The following is a 23,754-nucleotide window of genomic DNA, read 5'->3' as shown; positions in this document are numbered from 1 at the left end:
TCCTCTTGCCTTCAATCTTTCCCAGCATCAGGATCTTTTCCAATAAATCAGCTCTTTGTAGCAGGTGGCCAAAGGACTGGAGCTTCAACATCAGTCCTTCCAATGAATATTCAGGGTTGATTTCCTTTTGGATTGATTGGTTTGCTCTCCTTGCAGTCCAAGGGTCTCTCAAGAGTCTACCCCAGCACCACAATTCAAAAGCATCAATTCTTTGGCACTCAACCCTCTTTATGGTCCAACTCTCACATCCCTACATGACTACTGGAAAAACCATAGCTTTGAACATACAGACTTTTGTCGGCATAGTAACGTCTTTGCTTTTTAATATGCTGGCTAGGTTTGTCATAACTTTCCTTCCAAGGAGTAAGCATCTTTTAATTTCATGGCTGCAGTCACCGTCTGAAGGGGTTTTGGAACCAAGAAATTAAAATCTGTCACTGTTTCCACTTTTTTCCCTTCTATTTGCCATGAAATGATGGGACTGGATGCCGTGATCTTAGATTTTTTTTAATGCTGTTTCAAGTCAGCTTTTTCACTCTTCTCTTCCACCCTCATCAAGAGGTTCCTTAGTTCCTCCTCACTTTCTGCCATTAGCACGGGATCACCTGCATACCTGAGTGTGCTTAGTCACTCACGCGTGTCTGACTCTTTGCAGCCCCATGGACTGTGGCCTTCCAGGCTCCTCTATCCATGAGGATTCTCCAGGCAAGAATGCTGGAGTGGGTTGCCATGCCCTCCTCCATATCTGAAGCTGCTGATATTTTTCCTGGCAATCTTGACTCATACAGCCTGGTGATGTACTCTGCATAGAAGTTAAATAAACAGGGTGACAATGTACAGCCCAGTCGGTTGTTCCATATCCAGTTCTAACTGTTGCTTCTTGACCTACATACTGGTTTTTCAGAAGACAAGTAAGGTGTCCTGGTGTTACCATCTCTTTAAGAATTTTCCACAGTTTGCATGATCCACTCAGCCAAAGGCTTTAGCATACAAAATGAAGCAGAAGTAGACGTTTTTCTGGAATTCTCTTGCTTTCTCAATGATCCATCGAATGATGGCAATTTGATCTCAGGTTCCTCTGTCTTTTCTAAAACCAGCTTGTTCATCTGGAAGCTCTTGGTTCAAGTTTAAGCTAGCTTGAAGGATTTTGACCAGTACCTTTCTAGCAGGTGAAATGAGCACAATCGTATGGTAGCTTGAACATTCTTTGGCACTGCCCTTCTGTGAGATTAAAATGAAAATTGACCTTTTTCAGTCCTCTAGCCATGGCTGGGTTTTCCAAATTTGCTATCATATTGATTGCAGCACTTTCACAGCATCATCTTTTAGGATTTGAAATAGCACAACTGAACTTTCATCATCTCCACTAGCTTTGTTCCTAGTAATGCTTCCTAAGGACTGCTTGACTTCATACTCCAGAATGTCTGGCTCTAGGTGAGTGACCACACCATGGTGGTTATCCTGGACATTAAGATCTTTTCTATATAGTTCTGTGTATCCTTGACACCTCTTCTTAACCCCTCCTGCTTCCGTTAGGTCCTTACCATTTCTGCCCTTATGGTGCCCAGTCTTGCATGAAATGTTCCCTTGATATTTTCAATTTTCTTGAAGAGATCTCTAGTCTATCCCATTCTATTGTTTTCCTCTACTTCTTTGAACTGTTTATCCTCTTATCTCTCCTTACTATTCTCTGGAACTCTGCATTCAGTTGGGAATATCTGTCCCTTCCTCCCTTGCTTTTTGCTTCTCTTCTTTCCTCAGCTATTTGTAAAGCCTCCTCAGACAGCCACTCTGCCTTCCTGCATTTCTTTTTCTATGGCATGGTTTTGGTCCCTGCCTCCTATACAGTGTTACTAACCTCCATCCATAGTTCTTCAGGCACTCTGTCTACCAGATCTAATCCCTTGAATCTATTCATTACCTCCACTGTATAATCATAAGGAATTTGATTGAGGTCACATCTGAATGGTTTTCCCTAGTTTCTTCAATTAGAGCGTGAATTTCACAATAAGGAGCTGATGATCTGAGCCACAGTCATCTTCAGGTCTTATTTTTGCTAACTGCAAAGAGCTTCTCCCATCTTCGGCCACAAAGAATATAATCAATCTGATTTTGGTATGGACCGTTTGGTGATGTCCATGTGTAGGGTCATCGCTTGGGTTCCTGGAAAAGGATATTTGCTATGACCAGTGTGTTCTCTTGACAAAACTCTGTTAGCCTTTGCCCCACTTCATTTTATACTCCAAGGCCAAACTTGCATGTTACTCTAGGTATCTCTTGACTGTCTACTTTTGTATTCCAATCTCCTATGATGGAAAGGACATCTTTTTTTGGTGTTAGTTCTAGAAGGTCTTGTAGGTCTTCATAGAAACTGTCAACTTCAGCTTCTTCAGCATCAGTGTTTGGGGCAAAGTGTTTGGATTACTATGATACTGAATGGTTTGCCTTGGAAATGAACCAAGATTATTCTGTCATTTTTGAGACTGCACCCAAGTGCTGCATTTGGAACTCTTTTTGTTGACTGTGAGGGCTATTCCATTTCTTCTAAGAGATTCTTGCCCACAATAGTAGATATAAGGGTCATCTGAATTAAATTTGTCCATTCCAGTCCATTTTAGTTCGCTGATTCCTAGAATGTTGATGCTCACTCTTGCCATCTCCTGCTTGACCACCTCTAATTTACCTTGATTCATGGACCTAACAGTCTAGGTTCCTCTGAATATTGTTCTTTACAGCACTGGACTTTACTTTCGCCATCAGACACATCCACAACTGAGCATTGTTTCCACTTTGGCCCAGCCACTTCATTCTTTCTGGAGCTATTAGTAATGCCCTCTGCTCTTCCTCAGTGGCACACTGGACACCTTCTGATCTGGCAGTCTCACTTTCCAGTGTCACATCTTTTCGCCTTTTCACACTGCTCATGTTCATGTGGTTCTCACCATAAGAATACTGAAATGGTTTGCCATTCCCTCCTCCAGTGAACCATGTTTTGTCAGAACTCTCCATTATGACCCATCTGTCTCGAGTGGCCCTACATGGCATGGTTCATAGCTTCCTTGAGTTATGCAAGGCCCTTTGCCACAACAAAGCTGTGACAAAGTGAACATAAACAAGTAACTTACTAACTACATGAAAGATCTCAATATATTGAATGTATGCACTATACATAAAAGTATAACTGGAAAAAATTTTACCTTAATATAACATGACTGCATCGCTTTATATGAGGAAACTTTATCATTCAAGGATTTTTGTATTTGTGGGTGACCTGGAACCAATACTCCCCAAATACCAAGGGATGACTGAATTTAATCTCTAAGTTTCCAATTTTGATATGCAAAGGAACTTCTAAGGAATGATCTGTTATGGTCAGTTTTCTTAAAGGAGGCAGCCAAATAAATTTTAATTGATGTCATTTTTTTCTTTCATTGTATCTGTTTTCTGTCATTATTCACTTGAATGAATTATTCAAAACCACTCAATGTGCATCAATAAATGATTGTTAAAGAGTACTGTAAATGATATTATTCCCCTTGATTTTAATTAAAAGAAAATTCAAAATGTCTCTTCTTTCCCTTTGTCCAACTTCCACTACTGAATGAAAATGAGAATCTCTCAGGATAAGCAATAAGAAAATGAATATACAAGTCAGCCACATCCTAGGATGTCAATGTTTTCCTCTTTTGCTAGGATAATTTACATCTGAAGAGACAAATACAGCAAGACAAAGCCTGGTGGTGCTTCTTTCTTATGAAATACACTTGACCTGGTGCAACCGGAGGGAAAGGGGCACAGTATAACCTTTGAAAGAATGGCAAAGCTCAAGAACACAACATAAACTGATTAGAATCAAATGAATCCAAGATGGCAAGTAAGTGAACTTCAGCTAGACACTGGTCTTCAGTATACATTCACTGTAACAGCAAGCTAAATGACAAGCCCGGAGGTGCCCTGAAAGTCCCAAGACCAACCCTCAAAGACCAAAAAGTAGGTGGTGGCCTAATTCCTGGAAATCTCTGCCCCTTCCTCAACACAGTTGGAATGATCCTCACTAGCCTGTGAAATTAGCCAGCCCATAAAAGCTAACTACAGTACATTTTGAGATTGTTCTCGCCTTCTGCAATGGCCCGCATTCTTGCCTCAGCAGTGTTTCTCCCAAGGCTGCTCTTGCCTTTTGAGATGGTACACACTCTGTCTGTGGAGTGTTTCTCTCTAAATAAATTCACTTCTTACCTATCACTTTGTCTCTCATTGAATTCTTTTTTCCATGAGACATTAAGAACTAGAACTTCATCAGGTGCTAAAACCAAGTTTGTGGCCTCAGTTGAAAGACTGTGGGTTTTGGCTGGGCAAGTCCTGGTCTCATGGGTTTGAGTCTCAAACTGGGCTTTGACTGGGCATGAGTCCTGGCACATATGTTCAAGTTCCAATCTGAGGTAAATGGTTTCACTTGGAAGGCCAGAAACACGCCCAGGGTCATAGGTGCCCTAGGTCTGGTGAATATGACCAGAGATGAACTGTGGAAGAATGTCAGAGATCAGGCTACTCTAATCTATATTTTCAACCAAGAAGGTCAAGGCATCCTCAAGGCCTAGAAGGCTCTAATGACTATCCATGCTAAGCAGCAGACTACATCTGGGACTAAAGGTCTACATGGGACTTAAGACAGTGAGCTTCCCTAGAGTGCCATTTGAGGTACAGATTCATATTTCTATCCATTTAACATGACTAGCCACAGAAGATTTTAAAACAGGACACTGACCTTTCTTTCACTCTCACTTAGCTTTTCAGTTTGTGAGTGGTGAAGTAAAGATACACACAATAAATTTTCCTGGGAGTTTACCATGTGGCAGACAACACTCTCCACCCTGGATACATATCATCTTATTTAATCGCCTCAATAGCCCTGAGAGGTCACTCCTATTATCATCCCTATTTTATGGATGAGAAAATTGAGGCTTACAAAGGTTTGGGAACTTGCTCAAGACCAAGTTACAGAGCTGAAATATAAACCCTGTTCTGTCTGGTTCTACAGAACAAGCTTTTAACCACTAGATCACTGCCACTGTCCAAATCAAAGACACCTGAAAATCATGAGCAGCAGTAAACCTCTTCCATCTTCTCTATTAGAGAATATCCATACACTTCATCAGTAAGGCGATCTGAAATCTGTCTTTTTATGGGAAAACAGTAAACCCTGAAATGAAGCTAAGAGCATGCATGGGCTTTTTATAATAAAAGGAAATTCAAGACAGAATTTCTAAGAAAGACAGTGTCCCATTGCACATACAGGGTAGGACTAGTATGCCCAGAGGCCATAGAGTCAAAAGGTAAAAACAGGAAGATTAAATAATCAAGATTAAGACATTTTTGTCTGTTTGATGCAATATCCTATCATAACTGATCCAAGTTTGGCACTGGAGTACAAAATGAAGCAGGGCAAAGGGGCAAAGGCTAACAGAGTTTTTCCAAGAGAACACACCAGGCATAGCAAACCTCTCTTCCAAAAACAAAAGAGACAATTCTACAAATGGACATCACCAAATCAATTCAGTTCAGTTGCTCAGTCATATCCAACTCTTTGAGAGCCCATGAGCTGCAGCACACCAGGCTTTCCTGTCTATCACCAAGCTCCGGGGTCTACTCACAATCATGTCCATTGAGTCAGTGATGCCATCCACTAATCTCATCCTCTGTCGCCCCCTTCTCCTCCCGCCTTGAATCCTTTCCAGCATCAGGGTCTTTTCCAACAAGGCAGTTCTTCGCATCAGGTGGCCAAAGTACTGAAGCTTCAGCTTCAGCATCAGTCCTTCCAATGAATATCCAGAACTTATTTCCTTTAGGATTGACTGGGTTTGATCTCCTTGCAGTCCAAGAAACTCTGAAGAGTCTTCTCCAACACAACAGTTCAAAAATACCGATTCTTTGGTGCTCAGTTTTCTTTATGGTCCAACTCTCACATACATATATGGCTACTGAAAAAACATAGCTTTCACTAGATGGAACCTTGTTGGCAAAGTAATATCTCTGCTTTTTAATATGCTGTCTACATTGGTCATAGCTTTTCTTCCAGGAGCAAGCCTCTTTTAATTTTATGGCTGCAGTCACCATCTACAGTGATTTTGGAGCCCAAGAAAATTAAGTCTGTCCCTGTTTCCATCGTTTCCCCTTTTATTTGCTATGAAGTGATGGGACTGGATGCCATGATCTTCATTTTTTGAATGTTGAGTTTTAAGCCAGGTTTTTCACTCTCCTCTATCTTCTGATTTTGGTATTGACATCACCAAATGGTCAAAACCAAAATCAGACTGATTATATTTTTTGCAGCCAAAGATGGACAAGCTCTATACAGACAGCAAAAACAAGACCAGGAGCTGACTGTGGCTCAGATCATGAACTCCTTACTGCAAAATTCAGACTTAAATTGAAGAAAGTAGGGAAAACCACTACACCATTCAGATATGACCTAAATCAAATCCCTTACAGTTACATAGTGGAAGTGACAAATAGATTTAAGGGATTAGATCTGATGAACAGCATTCCTGCAGAATGATGGATAGAGATTCATAACACCATACAAGAGGGGGATAGCAAAACCATCCCCAAGAGAAAGAAAGGCAAAAAGGCAAAATGAGGAGGCTTACAAATAGCTGAGAAAAGAAGAGAAATTAAAGGCAAAGGAGAAAAGGAAAGATATATCCATCTGAATGTAGAGTTCCAAAGAATAACAAAGAGAGATGAGAGAGTCTTCCTAAGTGATCAATGCAAACAAAGAGAGGAAAACAAGAGAATGTGAAAGACTAGAGGTATCTTCAAGAAAATCAGAGATAGCAAGGGAACATTTCATGCAAAGAAGGGCACAATAAAGGACAGAAATGGTATGGACCTAACAGAAGCAGAAGATATAAAGAAGAGGTAGCAAGAATACACAGAAGAACTATACAAAAGAAGATCCTAATGACCCAGATAACCATGATGGTGTGACCACTCACCTAGAGCCAGACACCCTGGAATGCAAAGTCAAGTGGGTCTTAGGAAGCATCACTATGAACAAAACTAGTGGAGATGATAGAATTCCAGTGAAACTATTTCAAATCCTAAAAGACGATGCTGTGAAAGTGCTGCACTCAATATGCCAGCAAATTTGGAACACTCAGCAGTGGCCACAGGACTGGAAAAGGTCAGTTTTCATTCCAATCCCAAAGAAAGGCAATGCCAAAGGATGTACAAACTACTGCACAACTGCACTCATCTCACACGCTAGCAAAGTAATGCTCAAAGTTCTCCAAGCCAGGCTCCAACAGTATGTGAACTGTAAACTTCCAGATGTTCAAGCTGGTTTTAGAAAAGGCAAAAGAACCAGAGATCAAATTGCCAACATCCATTGGATCACTGAAAAAGCAACAGTTCCAGAAAAACATCTACTTCTGCTTTATTAACTACAGCAAAGCATTTGACTGTGTGGATCACAACAAATTGAAAAATTCTTAGAGATGGGAATACCAGACCACCTGAACTGCCTCCAGAGAAATCTGTATGCAGGTCAAGAAGCAACAGTTAGTACTAGACATGGAAAAACAGACTGGTTCCAAATCATGAAAGGAGTATGTCAAGGCTGTATATTGTCATCCTGCTTATTTAACTTATTTGCAGAGTACATCAGGCAAAATGCCACACTGGATGAAGCACAAGCTGGAATCAAGATTGCTGGGAGAAGTATCAATAACCTCTGATACGTAGATGATTCCACACTTCTGGTGGAAAGTGAAGAACTAAAGAGCCTCTTGATGAAAGTGAAAGAGGAGAGTGAAAATGTTGGCTTAAAACTCAACATTCAGAAAACTAAGATCATGGCATCTGGTCCCATCACTTCATGGTGAATAGATGGGGAAACAATGGAAAAAGGGACAGAATTTATTTTGGGGGACTCCAAAATGACTGCAGGCATGAAATTAAAAGATGCTTGCTCCGTGGAAGAAAAGCTATGACCGACCTTGATAGCATATTAAAAAGCAGAGACATTAGTTTGCCAACAAAGTTCCATCTAGTCAAAACTATGGTTTTTCCAGTAGTCATGTATGGATGTGATAGTTGGACTAAAAAGAAAGCTGAGTGCAGAAGAATTGATGCTTTTGAACTGTGGTGTTGGAGAAGACTCTTGAACTCTCTTGGACTGCAAGGAGATCCAACCAGTCAATCCTCAAGGAAATCAGTCCTGAATATTCATTGGAAGGACTGATGCTGAAGCTGAAACTCCAATACTTTGGCCACCTGATGTGAAGAGCAGACTCATTGGAAAAGTCCCTGATGCTGGGAAAGATCAAAGGTGGGAGAAGGGGACTACAGAGGATGAAATTTTGGATGCATCACTGACTCGATGGACATGAGTTTGAGTAAACTCCAGGAGTTGCTAATGGACAGGGAAGCCTGGTGTTCTATGGTCCATGGTGCCTCAAAGAGTCGGACACAACTGAGCGACTGAACTGAACTCAACCTTAGATCCCCTACCACATGAGTAGGGAACTGCTGGAGCCCTCTCCAGGATTAGAGGTGCTGGGGAGTCATTGTTTAAGCCCCCTGAGGACTTCCCCCGGCCTCTTACCTTCTCCAGCTCCAATCATCTTTTCAAGAAAGCCTTGCCCCTGAGTGCCCTGCGACTGCCACTGGCCCACGTCTGCTCCAGTACCAGCCATCCTGCTAAAGTGGTCTTTGTGCTCTGTCCAAGGACTGCCCCTGACCTGCACCCACTCCTGTCAAAACCACCAAGAAAAGAAGTTCACACAGGGGTATTCCCACATAACAGCACTCCTTCAAGACTGGGAGAGGGAGATGTTTCATCTAATTCATAGAAACAAACACCATGAGTCAAACAAAATGATGACACAGAGGAATAAATTCCAAACTAAAGAACAAAATAAAACCCTGGAAAAAAAAATAAAAAACCTAGTGAAATAGAGATAAACAACTTATCTGACAAACAGCTCAAAGGAATGATCACAAGGATGTTCACCAAATTTGGGAGAATGGAGGAACTTAGTGAGAACTTCAAGAAAGATTAAGGAAATATAAAAAAGAATCCATCAAGAAGACTACCATCAAAAGTGGATTAGATCAGGGGTCCGCAACCACTTTGGCACCAGGGAAGAGTTTCATGGAAGATAATTTTTCCATAGACTGGTTTCAGGATGACCCATTGTGTGCTTTATTTCTATTATTATTATTACAGTGTGATATATAAGGAAATAATTATACAACTCACCATAATGCAGAATCAGATCATTGGGCATTAGATTCTCATAAGGAACACAAAACCTAGATCCCTCACATGGGCAGTTCACAGTAGAGTTTGCACTATGAGAATCTCTTGCCACCACTGATCTGACAGGAGGCAAAGCTCAGGTGTTAAAGTGAGCAATGGGAGCGGCTGTAAACACAGATGAAGCCTCCCTCACTTGCTCACCACCTGCTGTGTAGCCCAGTTCCTAACAGGACATGAACCAGTACCGGTCCATGGTCTGGCATGTGGAGACCCCTGGATTAGCTGACACAAAAGAATGGATAGACACTCTGGAATACAGAAGAGTGGAAATCACCTAATCAGAAGAACAAAAGAAAAAAAGAAAGGATTTTTAAAATAAGGATAGTTTAACATTCACATTTATAGGGGTCCCAGAAGGATTTCATCCTAGGATGGACATATGGACAAAAATGGCAAGGACCTAAAAGAAGCAGAGGAAATTAAGAATAAGTGGCAAGAATACACAGATGAACTATACAAGAAAGGTCTAATGACCTGGATAACCACGATGGTGTAGTCACCCACCTAGAGCCAGACGTCCTGGAGTGTGAAGTCAAGAAGGCCTTAGGAAGCATCACTACAGACAAAGCTGGTGGAGGAGAAGGAATTCCAGCTGAGCTATTTCAAATTCTAAAAGATAGTGTTGTGAGAGTGCTACATTCAATATGCCAGCAAATTTAGAAAACTCAGCAGTGGCCACAGGACTGGAAAAGGTCAGTTTTCATTACAATCCGAAAGAAGGGCAATGCCAAAGAATGTTCAAACTACTACACAGTTGCACTCATTTCACACGCTAGCAAAGTAATGCTCAATATCCTTCCAGCTAGGCTTTAGCAGTACATGAACCAAAACTTCCATATATACAAGCTGGGCTTAGAAAAGGCAGAGGAACCAGAGATCAAATTGCCAACATTCACTGGATCATGGAGAAAGCAAGAGAGTTCCAAAAAAGCATTTACTTCTGCTTCATTTAGTAAGCTAGACTTTGATTGTGTGGATCACTAAAAACTGTAGAAAATTCTTAGAGATGGGAATACCCAGACCACCTTACTTGTCTCCTGAGAAACTTATCTGGGGGTCAAGAAGCAACAGTCAAAACCGTACATGGAACAAAGGACTTGTTCCAAGTTGTAAAAGGAGTATTACAAGGCTGTGTTTTCACTCTGCTTATTTAATTTATATGCGGAGTACATCAAGAAAAATGCCAGGCTGGATGAATTACAAGCTGAAATCAAGATTGCTGGGAAAAATATCAACAACCTCAGATATGCAAATGTTATCAATTTACTCAAAGAAAGTGAAGAGGAACTAGAGAGCCTCTGGATGAGAGTGAAAGAGGAGAATGAAAATACTGGCTAGAAACTCAACATTTAAAAAAAAAAAAACAAACTAAGATCATGGCATCTGGTCCCATAACTTCATGGCAAATAGATGGAGAAAAAGTGAAACAGTAACTGATTTTATTTTCTTGGGCTCCAAAATCACTGCAAATGGTACCCACAGCCATGAAATTAAAAGAGAATTACTCCTTGGAAGGAAAGCCATGACAAACCTGCCACTGCTGCTGCTAAGTCGCTTCAGTCGTGTCCAACCCTGTGCAACCCCATAGTCGGCAGCCCACCAGGCTCCCCCGTCCCTGGGATTCTCCAGGCAAGGACACTGGAATGGGTTGCCATTTCCTTCTCCAATGCATGAAAGTGAAAAGTGAAAGTGAAGTAGCTCAGTCGTGTCCGACTCTTCGCGACCCCATGGACTGCAGTCTGTCAGGCTCCTCCGTCCATGGGATTTTCCAGGCAAGAGCACTGAGTGGAGTGCCATTGCCTTCTCTGATGACAAACCTAGACAGCATATTAAAAAGCAGAGATATTACTCTGCCGACAAAGGTCCATATAATCAGATCTATGGTTTTTCCAGCAGTCATGTATGGATGTAAGAGTTGGACCATAAAGAAGACTGAGTGTCAAAGAATTGATGTTTTCAAACTGTGGTGTTGGAGAAGACTCTTGAGAGTCCTTTGGACAGCAAGGCGATCAAACCAGTCAATCCTAAAGGAAATCAGTCCTGAATATTCATTGGAAGGACTAATGCTGAAGCTCTAATACTTTGGCCACCCGATTTGAAGAGCGGACTCATTTGTAAAGATCCTAATGCTGGGAATGATTGAGGGCAGGAGGAGAAGGGGGCGACAGAGAATAAGACTGTTTGATGGCAGCACTGACTCAACTGACATGAGTTTGAGCAAACTCCAGGAATTAGTGGAAGACAGGGAAGTCTGGCATGTTGTAGTCCACGGGGTTGCAAAGAACCAGACACAACTAAATGACTGAACAATGGCAACGTGACCTAGTAATTCCACTTCTGGTTATTTTCCAAAGAAAATGAAAACATTAATGAAAAAAGAAACATGTTCTTCTTTGTTCACTGCAGAACTATTTACAATAGCTGAGATAAGGAAACAAAGTAGGTGTCCAACAACAGATGGATACAAAAGATGTAGCATATATACATACATGTATATACACACACAGTGTGTATGTCTGTATATGTACATAGTGGAATATTACTCTGCCATAAAAAGAATGAAATCTTGCCATTTGTGGCAACATGGATGGACCCAGAGAGTATTCTGCTAAATTAAATATGTTAGAAAGAGAAAGACAAATACCATGTGATTTCACTTGTATGTATAATCCAAAAAACAAAGTAAAACAGAAACAGGCTTTTAAGTACAGAGAACATACTGGTAGTTGCCAAAGGGGAATGAGGTGGGGGGATTTGTGAAATAGGTAAAGGGGACTAATAGGTAAAAGCTTCCTGTTATAAAATAAAGAAGTCTCCGGGATGTAATGTACACACAGGAAATGCAGTTGATAATATTGTAACAACTTTGTAAGATGATGGGTCATAACTAGATTTATTGTGGTGATTGATTTAATTACTATGCTGAACACCTCAAACTAATATCATATTGTATGTTAATTACAACTCAATACAAAAAAGACATCAAGGTACTCTGTAGGTCAGAATCATGCTCTGCGCAGCTGAGAGGGGTCAGGTCTTGACATTGAGTTAAGTGTGGTACTGAGTGCATCTTGGGTGAACCCGTGAGGACCCATCACACCAAGGTCTTTGCCACGACTGTCATCACATCACCTAGTCTTTCTGCAACTTTCACAGTGGAGTTTTTGTGGAAAGAACGAGGGAGAAGAATAGCTATTGAAAGGTCATCTGAACCTTCCTTTAGGACAGGTGGGATTCTATAAACCCATAAAGGGATGTTACAAGTTTCCAGTGTAAGCAAAAGAGATTTCTCCCTTCACTGTAAGACACATACATCTAGCTGAAAACTGAAAATTTGAAATTTTTTCTGCTACTTTCTTTTCATGCAGGAGAATTTTATTTGAAATGTCATTTTTAATTAGTCCTCAGCATCCACTATACACAGCAAAATAGTTTTATCATTTCTATAAGTCTTCTTTACTACCATTTAATAATAAATAACACATATCCGGCACCTAATGTGAATAAAGCATTATTTTAAGCATATACATACTAATTCATTACACACAAAAAAACTTTATCAAGCTGATGCCATCATTATCCATATTTCCAAGATGAGGACAAGGGGCACAGTGTCCAAGATCACATGGATAGTAAGTAGTGAAGCTGAAATTCAATCCAGGTGCACGGACCCCATGGTGTAGTTCTATCTTTCATCACTGCATGAAGCCTAATTTTAGTCTTCAAAGCTAAGAACTTTCAACAGTGTAACATTAGTCATCTTTCTCTAGTTCTAGAACCAAGAACTAGACAAAGGGCTGGAAAGTTATTTATTGAGTGTAGGTAGAGATGCATCCCACAGATTCCAGGATATACCCCTCCGATGACACAGCCAAACAAATTATATGATCATCTTTCTCAAGCAGGAAAAGGGGAAAGGAAGTAAAGCCCGCTCACTGATCTTGGGCAGCAGCAGGATGGGGGACAAGGAGAGGAAGGATACCAAAGTGAAGTTGGAGAGAATTCTACAGCCATCTCTAATACCTAAAACAGATCATTGAGAACTTCCCTGGTGGTCCAATGGTTAAGAGTTTGCCTGCCAATCAGCGTACACAGCTTTGATCCATGTCCTGGGAAGATTCCACATGCCACGGAGCAGCTAAGCCCCGGTACTGCAATGACTGAAGCCCGCGTGCCTGGAGCGCAGGCTCCACATCTAGAGGAGCCGCCACCACTGGAGAGGAGTCCTTGCTCACGGCAACTAGAGGAAGCCCGTGTGCAGCAATCAAGACCCAGCATAGGCACAAATAAATAGTAAAATAGTAAGTCAGGTTATCACAGCAAAGCCGGAAGCACACAGCACATGCAGGAACGGTAACGTGAGGCCAGCAGAAGAGAGATAACCAGAGAAGACGACAGCTTGCAGGTAATCCAGACACATCCTGGAGATGGGAAATGCCCACTGGGGAAATCTCATGCGCTTTCAGTGCATGAGCACAGATAGGTCAGGTCCATTCACAAGAGCAGGAATAAGACAGTCACATACAGTCATAAATTCTACAACGTCAAAGCTGGCACACAGGACGTACGTGCATAAACTTGTATCTAAGATAAGCAGCCAGAGTATGTCTGTAGTAAGGTGAGGGATAAACAAGGCAATTCAGACCATAAAATTCCAAAGGACCAATAATACAATATATGCAGGAAGTTAACTTTATAATAAAGTTAATAGACGCACAAACAAAACGTCAAGAAAGTAAAAAACCTTGACCAGCTGTAACCCTGACTAGTAATTCTTTTTATTATGCTCTTCAATCCAATTTAACAAAAGTATTGATCTTCTAGTATATGTGATTGAGGACACTAGGAATTACAGGGACTCAAATGCCATTAAATTGCAACTGCACAAGGTAATCACGATCCATCATCTTACTAACACAAATAAACAACTGCAGCACCATAAGGAACATTAAGAAAAGAGCTGGTCAGAACAAGGAAATGTTTAGAGGAAGGAGGTGGCATTTGAGATACACCTAAAATCCCTCCAGTGCAAAGGACAGGCAGCAGAAGACAGGGAACGATGTGGACAGAACTAGGGTGACCGTGGGTATGAGTGAAGGACCAAAGCAAGAGACACTGCGGCCCTTGGCAGCTAGTGTGGTTAGATGTGGGGAGGAACCAAAGGAGTTAGGAAACATCTTCCTAATAGAGTATCTTAATCCCAGCCTGGCACTAGGACAGCTTCTTGAAAGAAGACCTCACTGTTCCTAAGGACCACCTAGCTCAGCATCCCTTGCCATCAACACCACCCAGGCTTCGGAAGAGGGGCTGCAAGCCCTGGACACTCTGACTAAAGCTACTTAATAACCCTTCCCTTAAATCATTGCACCCCCAGCAGCGTTTTACGTTCTCCACTTTTACCTCCACAGTACAGCTGAGACAAAACCAACATATTTGGAAAGAATTTACTAAAGGCTAGGGATTGATAAAAGGGAAGAAACCCCCAAAGATAAAATGAATCAGAAACAAGATAGAGGTTAGCCCCCTCAGCCCATAGAGCACAGTTGGCATCAGGCCTTCCCATCTCCCACATCTTCCCAAATGGCAGATACTGTGTTTAATGACCGGGCATCCCTCATAATCAGGCTCCTCAAAGTCAGCCCAGGATAGCAAACACATGAGCACAGCCTGTGCTGTCTCCCATGCCCTACTGTGGTCTCAAGACCTGCTTTTTACCTAAATAAATTAGTCAATTATATGAGACCTGACCTTGCTCTTCACCCTTATAATTCTCAACAATGAAAACCACAGCCACTCCAACAAACAGCAAAACACATATCCCACACACATACCAAATGCATAAACACAACTATAGAAAGGATCCATTCAAAAATATAGAAAGTGTTTAAAAGGAGCTGATTTCTGAAGACAGGGGTGGGGGTAGTGAGAAAGAAAGAGTTGAAGGAAAATGGCCTTGGTTTGTGAAGTGATTGATTTTGAAAAGTCAAAAATACATCCAGGCAGAGATACACAGCAGGTAAAGAAATGGGGTGTGTGTGCGTGTGTGTGTTGCTCAGTCGGGTCTCTTTGGGAACCCATGGTCTGTTCATGGAATTCTCGAGGCAAGAATACTGGAGTGGGTTGCCATTCCCTTCTCCTGGAGATCTTCCCAACTCAGGGACTGGATTAAACTAGGGTCCCTTGCATTGCAGGCAGATTCTTTACCATCTGAGATACTATTAGTAAAGGAGGTTAACCCTAGAGATGTTAAAAAGAAATTAAAAAGTTGAAGTTCTGGGAATGTTTAAGTAGAAAGTATAAAAAAGAGGCAAGGGAAAGGAAGAAAAAACCTTTGGGCATGCCTCTATCACAAAGAGTAGGTGACACAAGAGGAAAAGAGGAATTGACAAGATAGAGACACGGAGGATGCAAATGAGACAGAAGGTGGTAAAGAGGACACATTCAAGAAAGAGGAAGTGGGCAGTTTTAGAGAATGAGGCAGGCTAAACCAAGCAAGCCCACTGGATACAAAAAGTATACAGTATACTAACGCATGTATATGGATTTAGAAAGATGGTAAGGATGACCCTATATGCAAGGCAGCAAAAGAGACAGATGTAAAGAACAGACTTTTGGACTCTGTGGGAGAAGGCGAGGGTGGGATGATTTGAGAGAATAGCACTGAAACATGTATATTACCATATATGAAATAGATCACCAGTCCGGGTTCAATGCATGAGACAGGGTGCTCAGGGCTGGTGCACTGGGATGACCCTGAGGGATGGGATGGGGAGGGAGGTGGGAGGGGGGTTCAGGATGGGGAACACAAGTACACCCATGGCTGATTCATATCAATGTATGGCAAAAACCAATACAATGTTGCAAAGTAATTAGCCTCCAATTAAAATAAAAACAATTAAAAAAAAAAGAACACAGCTGCTTTTGGAGCGGCAGAATTTAGCACAGCGGTAGGGGAGGTCAGAACCCAGGTAAAAGAGTGATCAGCAAGAAGGGGTGGGGCATATGCCTTCACTTGGAGAAAGAAAGGAGACAGGATATGGAGGACTTAGGACTCTATACTTGGCTGGTACCGAGAACTCTCCCATTATACTCACCACTGCCTCTCCAGCACCAAGACCTATTCCTGGAATAGGTACCCAAGAAATACTGTTCATGGAATGTTGCTTATTCAGTGAATGCTGTTGTTTGATTAAGAAAATGAACTAGTCAATTAATATAATACTAATATTTGAGGAAGGATGAGAGAATAATCTTGCTATAGCATGTGTGTGATTCAGGCATGCAGGCTGGAGTTACACTGTCTGAAGATCTAGTTGCAAGATAAAAGCTGTTGATGCAGTTCTCATCTGTTGGATTTAGTGTGGGGCAGAGAGTGGCAGTCCCACCAGTGAGAGAGGCTGAAGTCAGTCTCTTTGACAGTCATCTGAAGAAAAAGGGAGTCTTTCAGTACTGGACATTAGAACTCAGAGGAAAACACCAGGACAAATGCAGAACAGAAATCCCTCCCTGCCGTGAGCATGAGCGCATCAAGACATGCTGAAAGGAGATCCTGGGGGTGGGGGGTGGGGGAGCAAGTTGTCGAGAAGGGGCTCTCCATGTGGAGGGCAGTGGAGAGCAAGGAACTAAAAACCCAGATGAGTGTCCTCAGGGCTGGGAAAACCCTTTCGGGCTAGAGGACACCCAACTCAGGCTACTGGTTCTTGTCCTCTGTATTAAATCTGTTTGTTCTGAACCACACTTCAAGTCTTTGGAAAGTTCCAGTCTGGGTCTGAGACTATGGAAGGGTTCGGCCAGCACTGGTGACCCTAAGTGGCAGTAAGAGCAGAAAAAGCCCAGGGATTAGTGCTTCAGACTAATCACCGAGACATCTTCAAGGTTCGGAGTTTATTTTATTAGGTGACATGGTATTCCCCTACAGGGAATCCAAGAAAGGGCTTTTTCTCCCTCCTGTTGCTTCTCATTTTGTTTTTGCTTTGATTCTGACCAAGGAGAGTTGAACAATTATGAGATCTAGAGAGAGAAAGCTGGTAAAGGAGAACAGAAAGGTTCAGCTATAAGAACTGATAGAATGTAATTAAACAAAGCCCCAGGAGAAAGGAGAGGCCACGAGATCCAGAGAGAGCTGGGACAGTTTGTTTTCACAAAGCAATATAAAGAAACATCGAGAGCAAAGAGATGGCGAGCAAACGGAGGACAGGTGAGAAGCTGAGGGACAGAGTCAGCCAGAGAGCTGACGCAGTGCAGAAAGTTCACACAGCTGCTGTGGCGAGGCCGCCAGAGGGCTGTGGATAAGCTGGTCTCTGCAATCTAGAGGGCCTCAACTGTTGGAGTTTCCAGACATGCTAATCAGCACCATTTAATAGTATCAATACCTACAGCAATATTTGGTAACCTGAAGGGTTTTGTTTTTTTTTTTTTTTTGATTGAAGATGCACTCTTACACTTGAGCCACGTTCAGTTCACCATAATGGATCCAGATCCACATATCAAGTCATAATAATGGGATAAGCTCACATGTCATGGCACAGTCATCTCACAATTTTAAAACGATTCTAGTCAAAGGAATTACAGTGAATCCACTCTGCTTATTTTCCTTCAAATAGAGTCAAGTTGTACTGTTTTGTACCAAGACCTTTAAGCTCTTTCAGATGAAAGAAATCTTAGCAATTATCTAGTCCAACCTCTCAACTCTAATGACTTCAGTTTTTGACAGCTGTGGCAGACCCGATCAGTCCCCACCGGCAGCCTTGTGTTCCTCTCCATTTCTTAGCCACCTCTGCGGTACACCATATAGCTAAGCTCTGACCAGCAGAACACTGATGGACCCAATCTAAGTCGCCCCCAGATCTGACCCTACCTTGGATGGAGAAGGACCAGCCAACCCTCATCAGAGCAGACTGCCTCAGATGTAAATAAACTTCCACCAGCATTCACAGATCTACCTCTTTAAGCAGCAAGCATTAACTGATTTTCAAGCCTTCTTTTAATTACCTAGCAACTAATGAGTTGCCAATCATGCCAGAGAAAGTGGTAGAGATTATTATGTATACCACTTATCTAATGTAACAACAGATACAAAGGATTAAAAAAAGACAGCAAACCAGTCAGGTAACTCATGTTTAAAATATAGTGGCATCTTAAATTATCTGAATATTATTGAGACATGACTTATAAGGCCTAAAGCCTCACTCCCTAAGAACCAAGAAATAAGCTACAGAGGTCTTAAAACAACCCAGCCTGAGAGCTAAATGGCACTTTACAGCTTTGATCACTAGTTAGGCTCTCAGGCTAGAGTTATTCACTCAAATCATCTTGGTGTAAATAAAAGTTTTGGAAATCCAGTTTGTTATCTCACATCAGATAACTTCAGATAACTACTAGGAAATCAGAAGCCATAAGAATTACTGCTAGAAGGGTGCATATTACAACATTCTGAGATCCATTTGTAAAGGATACCACCCATTTCATAAAGGATGACTGAAACTCACCCCTCCTCAGTCTTGAAGACATCATTGGAGGATTCAGCCCACAACCGGTAAAAATGACTTGGTATCCTCAACTAGTTCTTGTAAGTTTCCAAAGAAGGTAGGACTATGTGTAGTAAGTCTCTGTAAATGGTTACTCGAAAGAGTTTCAGTGTTTAAGGCCACACACTTGCTTATTTGAGAAAACGACATGTGAGGGCCACCTTCCTCCCCCAGCGTGCACATAATGATGTTCAAATACACACGATACTGCCATCGGTACACTGTTCAGAAGCAAAGCTGAGAATGGGTGGGTCCTCCCAAACCAATTTGGGTGCTCAGATACAGAGAGAGGGAAGTCAGAATTCCGTAGGAAAAGTCAAGATCCAAATATCATATGAAGCAGAAAAGATCTTAAGTGACCTTTCAGTTCAAGCCCCAGCAGAAGGGCTAGATTACAGGAGGGCACCCATTCTTCTCCCTGCAGAGCAGGAACCAGAGCCCATGTCCTCTGCTTTCTGAGCTTGAGTATAACTATCCACATCACACACAAAAAAATCCTTTCTGAACTTACTCACAGCTCCTCCATCCCTTCCCAGGTCTCCCCTTGATCCACAGGCCTGATGCGCTCACCTGCAGAAAGCAGTGCCCAACTGCGGTGTGTTCCGGGAGCGTGGCGTTGTACACCTGCTTCAGGAAAACGGGCTCGTTGTCGTTCACGTCGTCCACGGCGATGCTCACCAGGCAGGTGGCCGAGAGCGGGGGCTCTCCGAGGTCGTGGGCCACCACTCTCAGCTCTATGGCCTCCTGGGCCTCCCGGTCCAGGCTTTGGGCGGTGCTGATCACACCACTCTCAGGATCAATGCTGAAGGCCGGCCGGCACTCAGCGGGGGGCCTCGGAGCCTCCGGGTTGCAGAGAGCGGGGAGAGGGAGCAGCGCGTAGCGCAGCCTGGCATGGTCGGTGCCAGGCTCATCTGCGTCCGAGGCGCTGACGCGCAAGACCGCGGTGCCGGGAGCCGCGGCCTCGGACACCGAGGCCCAGTAATGCTCCTGGCTGAAGAGAGGCGGCTGATCATTGAGGTCAGCAACCCGGAGCAGCAGCGTCTCCTCGGTGCTCAGCGGCGGGGATCCCGCATCCGTGGCCACCAGTCGCAAATCATACAGGTCTCGGCTCTCCCTATCTAGGGGCCCCTCGACGCAAAGCAAAAATACCCCTGGGGAGCCTCCGGACCGCAGCACAAAGGCTCCCTCACCGCCCTCCAAGGTCAGCGAGACGCTCCCGACCCCGAGGCCTCCACTGAGCTCCCCGGCGGCCTCCTCGTCCTTCTCTGGGTCACCTTCCGCGTCTGACACGGAGACCCGAGCCACATAGTCGCCGACCCGAGCGCCCTCGAAGACGCGTGCAGCGCCTCCCTCGGTGAGGAAAAGAAGATGAATGGCGGGCCGGTTGTCATTCACGTCCAGCACCGCGATGGACACGCGCACGGTGGCGACCTCGGGCTCCGCGCCTCCGTCGCGGGCCTCCACCACCAGCTGGTGCCAGGCCTGCGCCTCGCGGTCCAGCGGCCTCTGCACCCGCACCACGCCACTCAGCTCCTCCACCACGAAGTAGGCCGCGTCGCCCAGCGTCCCGCCGCCACCCGCTGCCCCGGGCGCCTGCCGGGAGCGGATGCTGTAGCGCACGTGGCCGTTGGGGCCCAGGTCACGGTCGGTGGCGCGCACGCGACAGACCTCGGTGCCCGGCCGAGCGTCCTCGCGCACCGCGGCGCGGTACTCGCTCTCCTCAAAGACCGGAGGATTGTCGTTCTCATCCAGCACGCGCAGTTCCACTCGCAGGCGGCCAGTGCGCCGCGGACGACCGCCGTCCCAAGCCTCGATCTGCAGCTCGTGTGCCGCCACCGCCTCTCGGTCCAAGCGCCGAAGCAGCACCACGTCCAGGGGCTCAAGGGACGACGAGGACGGCGGCGACGGTGGCGACCCCGGGGCCCCGTAGCGCAACTGGAAGAAAGGTCCTGCGGGGTCCTCAGGCAGGTTGGACGGTTGCACCAGGGTGTAGCCCTGTATGCTGAAAAGCCCAGCGTCCGGGTCTCGGGCGCCTGGCAGGCGGAAGGCGGTACCTGGTGGGCTGAGCTCCGAGACGTTGAGTTGCAGGGAGTCCAGAGGAAAGCGGGGCGAGTGATCGTTCACGTCGTTGACTCGGATCTCCACCTGCACCACCGCGCCCAGCAGCGTGGCGGCCACGAAGCTGTAGTGGTCGCATCGCTCGCGGTCCAGGCGCCGCGCCGTGCGGATAATGCCTGTGTCCGGGTGCACTTGGAAGTCGTCCAGCAGCGGAGAGTCATCGGAATCCTCCGAAAGAAAGAAGCCGCCCCCCTCTTGCTGCTGCTGCGTGGCCGGCAGCCCCGCGCGGATGTCGCCGACCAGAGTGTCCGGAGGAAGGCCCTCGTCCACGGAAAGGCTGAGGTTGAACACCTGAGCAGACGAGCCCGAGGCCGCCCACAGCCACGCGTGCACGTAGAGCCGGAGCAGGAAGCGCTGCGCCCCGGCGCCGCCGCCCTGCCTCCCGCGGGGTGACCCTCTGCTTCCAGGGAGCAGGAGGCGCTTCCAGGCTGGACGACCTTCACCCATCCTCCGCCCTGAAGGGCTCATGTCTCCGCCAGCTCCTTGGGAAGGCTCCCGGGTAACTGCTAGCTTGTGGCGGAGTGGCAGAAAAATCCAGGAGCCTCTTCGGTGTCTGAGCCAAAGAAGAAAAGACTTTGTTTGGCAAACAAACCAACAGACGCAGGAGTTCCCGCGGTTACACCCGCAACTGGTGAAGACGTCCTCCGCCCGCAGCTCGCGCAGACAGGCCGGGGGAGCTCAAGCTGCTTCCGCCACTGTCAGCCACCTTTTGAGCCCCTGGATTTCTTTATACGAGTCTCATCTCATTTTCTCTCTCCTTTTATTCCTTTTACATCTGTTCCTTGTTGGGCTCTGCTGGTCGTTTCCCCCTGGTAAAGTCAGGTGCATTATTTCCTTTGCCAAAAAGGATGAAATTATTTAAAGCGCGCGCACCGGGGAAGCTGGGGGTCGGGCCGGGGAAAAGGGGAAGGTAAGGATGCGAGGGCGCGGGGCCGGAGCGGGAGGGAGGAAGGGAGAGGCGGATCCGACTGCGGCGCAGTCAGCGGCTCCGGGGCGGCCGCGCCCGCCGCGTCTCGGAGCGCCCGGGACCGCGCGCCTCCCCCCGATTCTTTGCGCGCCGTGACGCGGCCGCACACCCCGGCGAACTCCCACCTGCGAGGCGCAGCTGCAGCGGGGCACGTTCCTGGTCAGGCTGGGGGCGGAGGAGAGGAGAGCAAACGTGAGAAGAGCCTCAGATGGGGGCCGTGGGGCGGGTGGGGATCGCGCAGGCTGGGCTAGGCGTGAGAGTGGCTAGGGGTGGGGAAGGCGAGGGGGCAGCCCTCCTAGCTCCATCCCTGAGACTGGCTCTGCCGCGGGCCTGACGCTGGGGAGCTCCTGCCGAGCGGAGAGGGCGGGGGGTTATCATTACCCTGGAGAGCCAAACTTGTGTTCTCCATGTGGCGAGAAAGACTCGTCCCCAGCGGAAGGACAGATGGAGTCAAAGGCCGATGCACAGCTGGGGCCAGAATGACTGCAAAGGGGGAGAAGGCGGAACTTGGAAAAACCTTCGAGAAACCCCGAGAAATCTGTGACACACACGGTGCAAACCAAGCTTTATTACGCCGCGTGCCGCGCGACGGGTGAGCGACTCATCGCTCCCCTCTGCCACCGGCAATGAAGACAATAGGTTCGGCTCGCGAACACTCTTTATGCATTCAGCGCCATCACAACACTTCCAAGATGGTTTACGACGCTGATTTATGGGCAGAAAGACGGGGCAGCCGAGGCCATCACCTTCCCAAGCTCCACCATCGCCGCTGAGCGGGGAAGTTTGCAGGCGGAGCAACTACTGATACCACTTTCAAAATAGCTTGTGTCTGAGCCGGAGATTATCAATGAATTGCTATAGTCGCGAGTTTCCCTTCAATTATCCGTAATAATAGGTAAAAATTGATAAATTGCCTCTCTTAAAAAATGCCCGTGGAAAGACTCTGCCCTCTTAAGGATGGCTTGCCATATTTAGCAAATGGTTTCTGCAATTTTACATTTAGACCAGAGGAAAGGCTTAATTTCCTGGATACTGTTGCTCTCCTTTGTTGTTTAGTCACTAAGTCCTGTCTGACTCTTGAGACCCGATGAACTGTAGCGCGCCAGGCTCCTCTATCCGTGGGATTTCCCAGGGAATAATCCTGGAGTGTGTCGCCTTTCCTTCTCCAGGAGATCTTCTGACCGAAGGACTGAACCCACATCTCCTGCACTGGTAGGTGGATTGTTTATCACTGAGCCATCAGGGAAGACATTTAAGGAGCACCAAGAGCCCTGAGTAGCAGTCCCTTACAGCAAGATGTCTTTTTAATATATATATAATTGCTAATCTACAGCCACCCATCATCCCTATGGCTGATAAAATAACAATAATTTATTTTATAGCAGACACTTCCCTATGTATGGAGACATTATTGAAACAAATTCACTGTCTCTTCACCAAAGTATATTTTCCACTGAGATTTGTTAGCAGTCTTCAGTCTCTGTTAACCTCAGCCTCTGAAATCTCACCCTCACTAGGCCCCCTGTCCCCTTGTAAGTGACCCTCAAGCAAGCATCCAGACTGATATTTTTAAAACTAACTCAAATCATGTCATGCACACCCCCAACCCCACCCTCCCCTCTTAGAACCTGTCAATATATTTCTATTATACTTGGATTTTAATTCAGACTCCCTTCAAACAGTGCAGGACTCTACCTAGCATGGTACTGTCCACCCTTCTGACCTCACAGCTGTATATCCAGCTCTACTGCCTTCTTTCTGACCTTAGTTCCTGTTGTAGACTGAACACTTGGGTCTCCCTCAAAATTCATGTGCCAAAA

At 45.2% G+C, this 23,754-nt stretch overlaps 1 protein-coding gene across 2 annotated transcripts in view; it reads right to left on the bottom strand.

The window, feature by feature from the left end:
- Window positions 1-22,885, bottom strand: part of DCHS2 (dachsous cadherin-related 2) — a 325,512-nt gene extending 302,627 nt beyond the window's left edge. The window contains exons 1-2 of one of the 2 annotated variants that reach the window (XM_043484120.1): window positions 22,060-22,885; window positions 19,420-21,776 (exon numbers count right to left, since the gene is read on the bottom strand). In XM_043484120.1, coding sequence (XP_043340055.1) covers window positions 19,420-21,435 — 2,016 coding nt within the window. In that variant the 5' untranslated portion in view covers window positions 21,436-21,776; window positions 22,060-22,885. Of the gene's footprint in view, window positions 1-19,419 lie in introns of both variants that reach the window. The other variant, XM_043484112.1, reaches the window with a different exon arrangement.
- Window positions 22,886-23,754: the final 869 nt, after the last annotated feature.

This window comes from Cervus canadensis, chromosome 1 (genome assembly GCF_019320065.1).
Source record: "Cervus canadensis isolate Bull #8, Minnesota chromosome 1, ASM1932006v1, whole genome shotgun sequence".
Lineage (NCBI taxonomy): Eukaryota > Metazoa > Chordata > Mammalia > Artiodactyla > Cervidae > Cervus > Cervus canadensis.
This window is presented reverse-complemented; position numbering and strand designations above follow the sequence as displayed.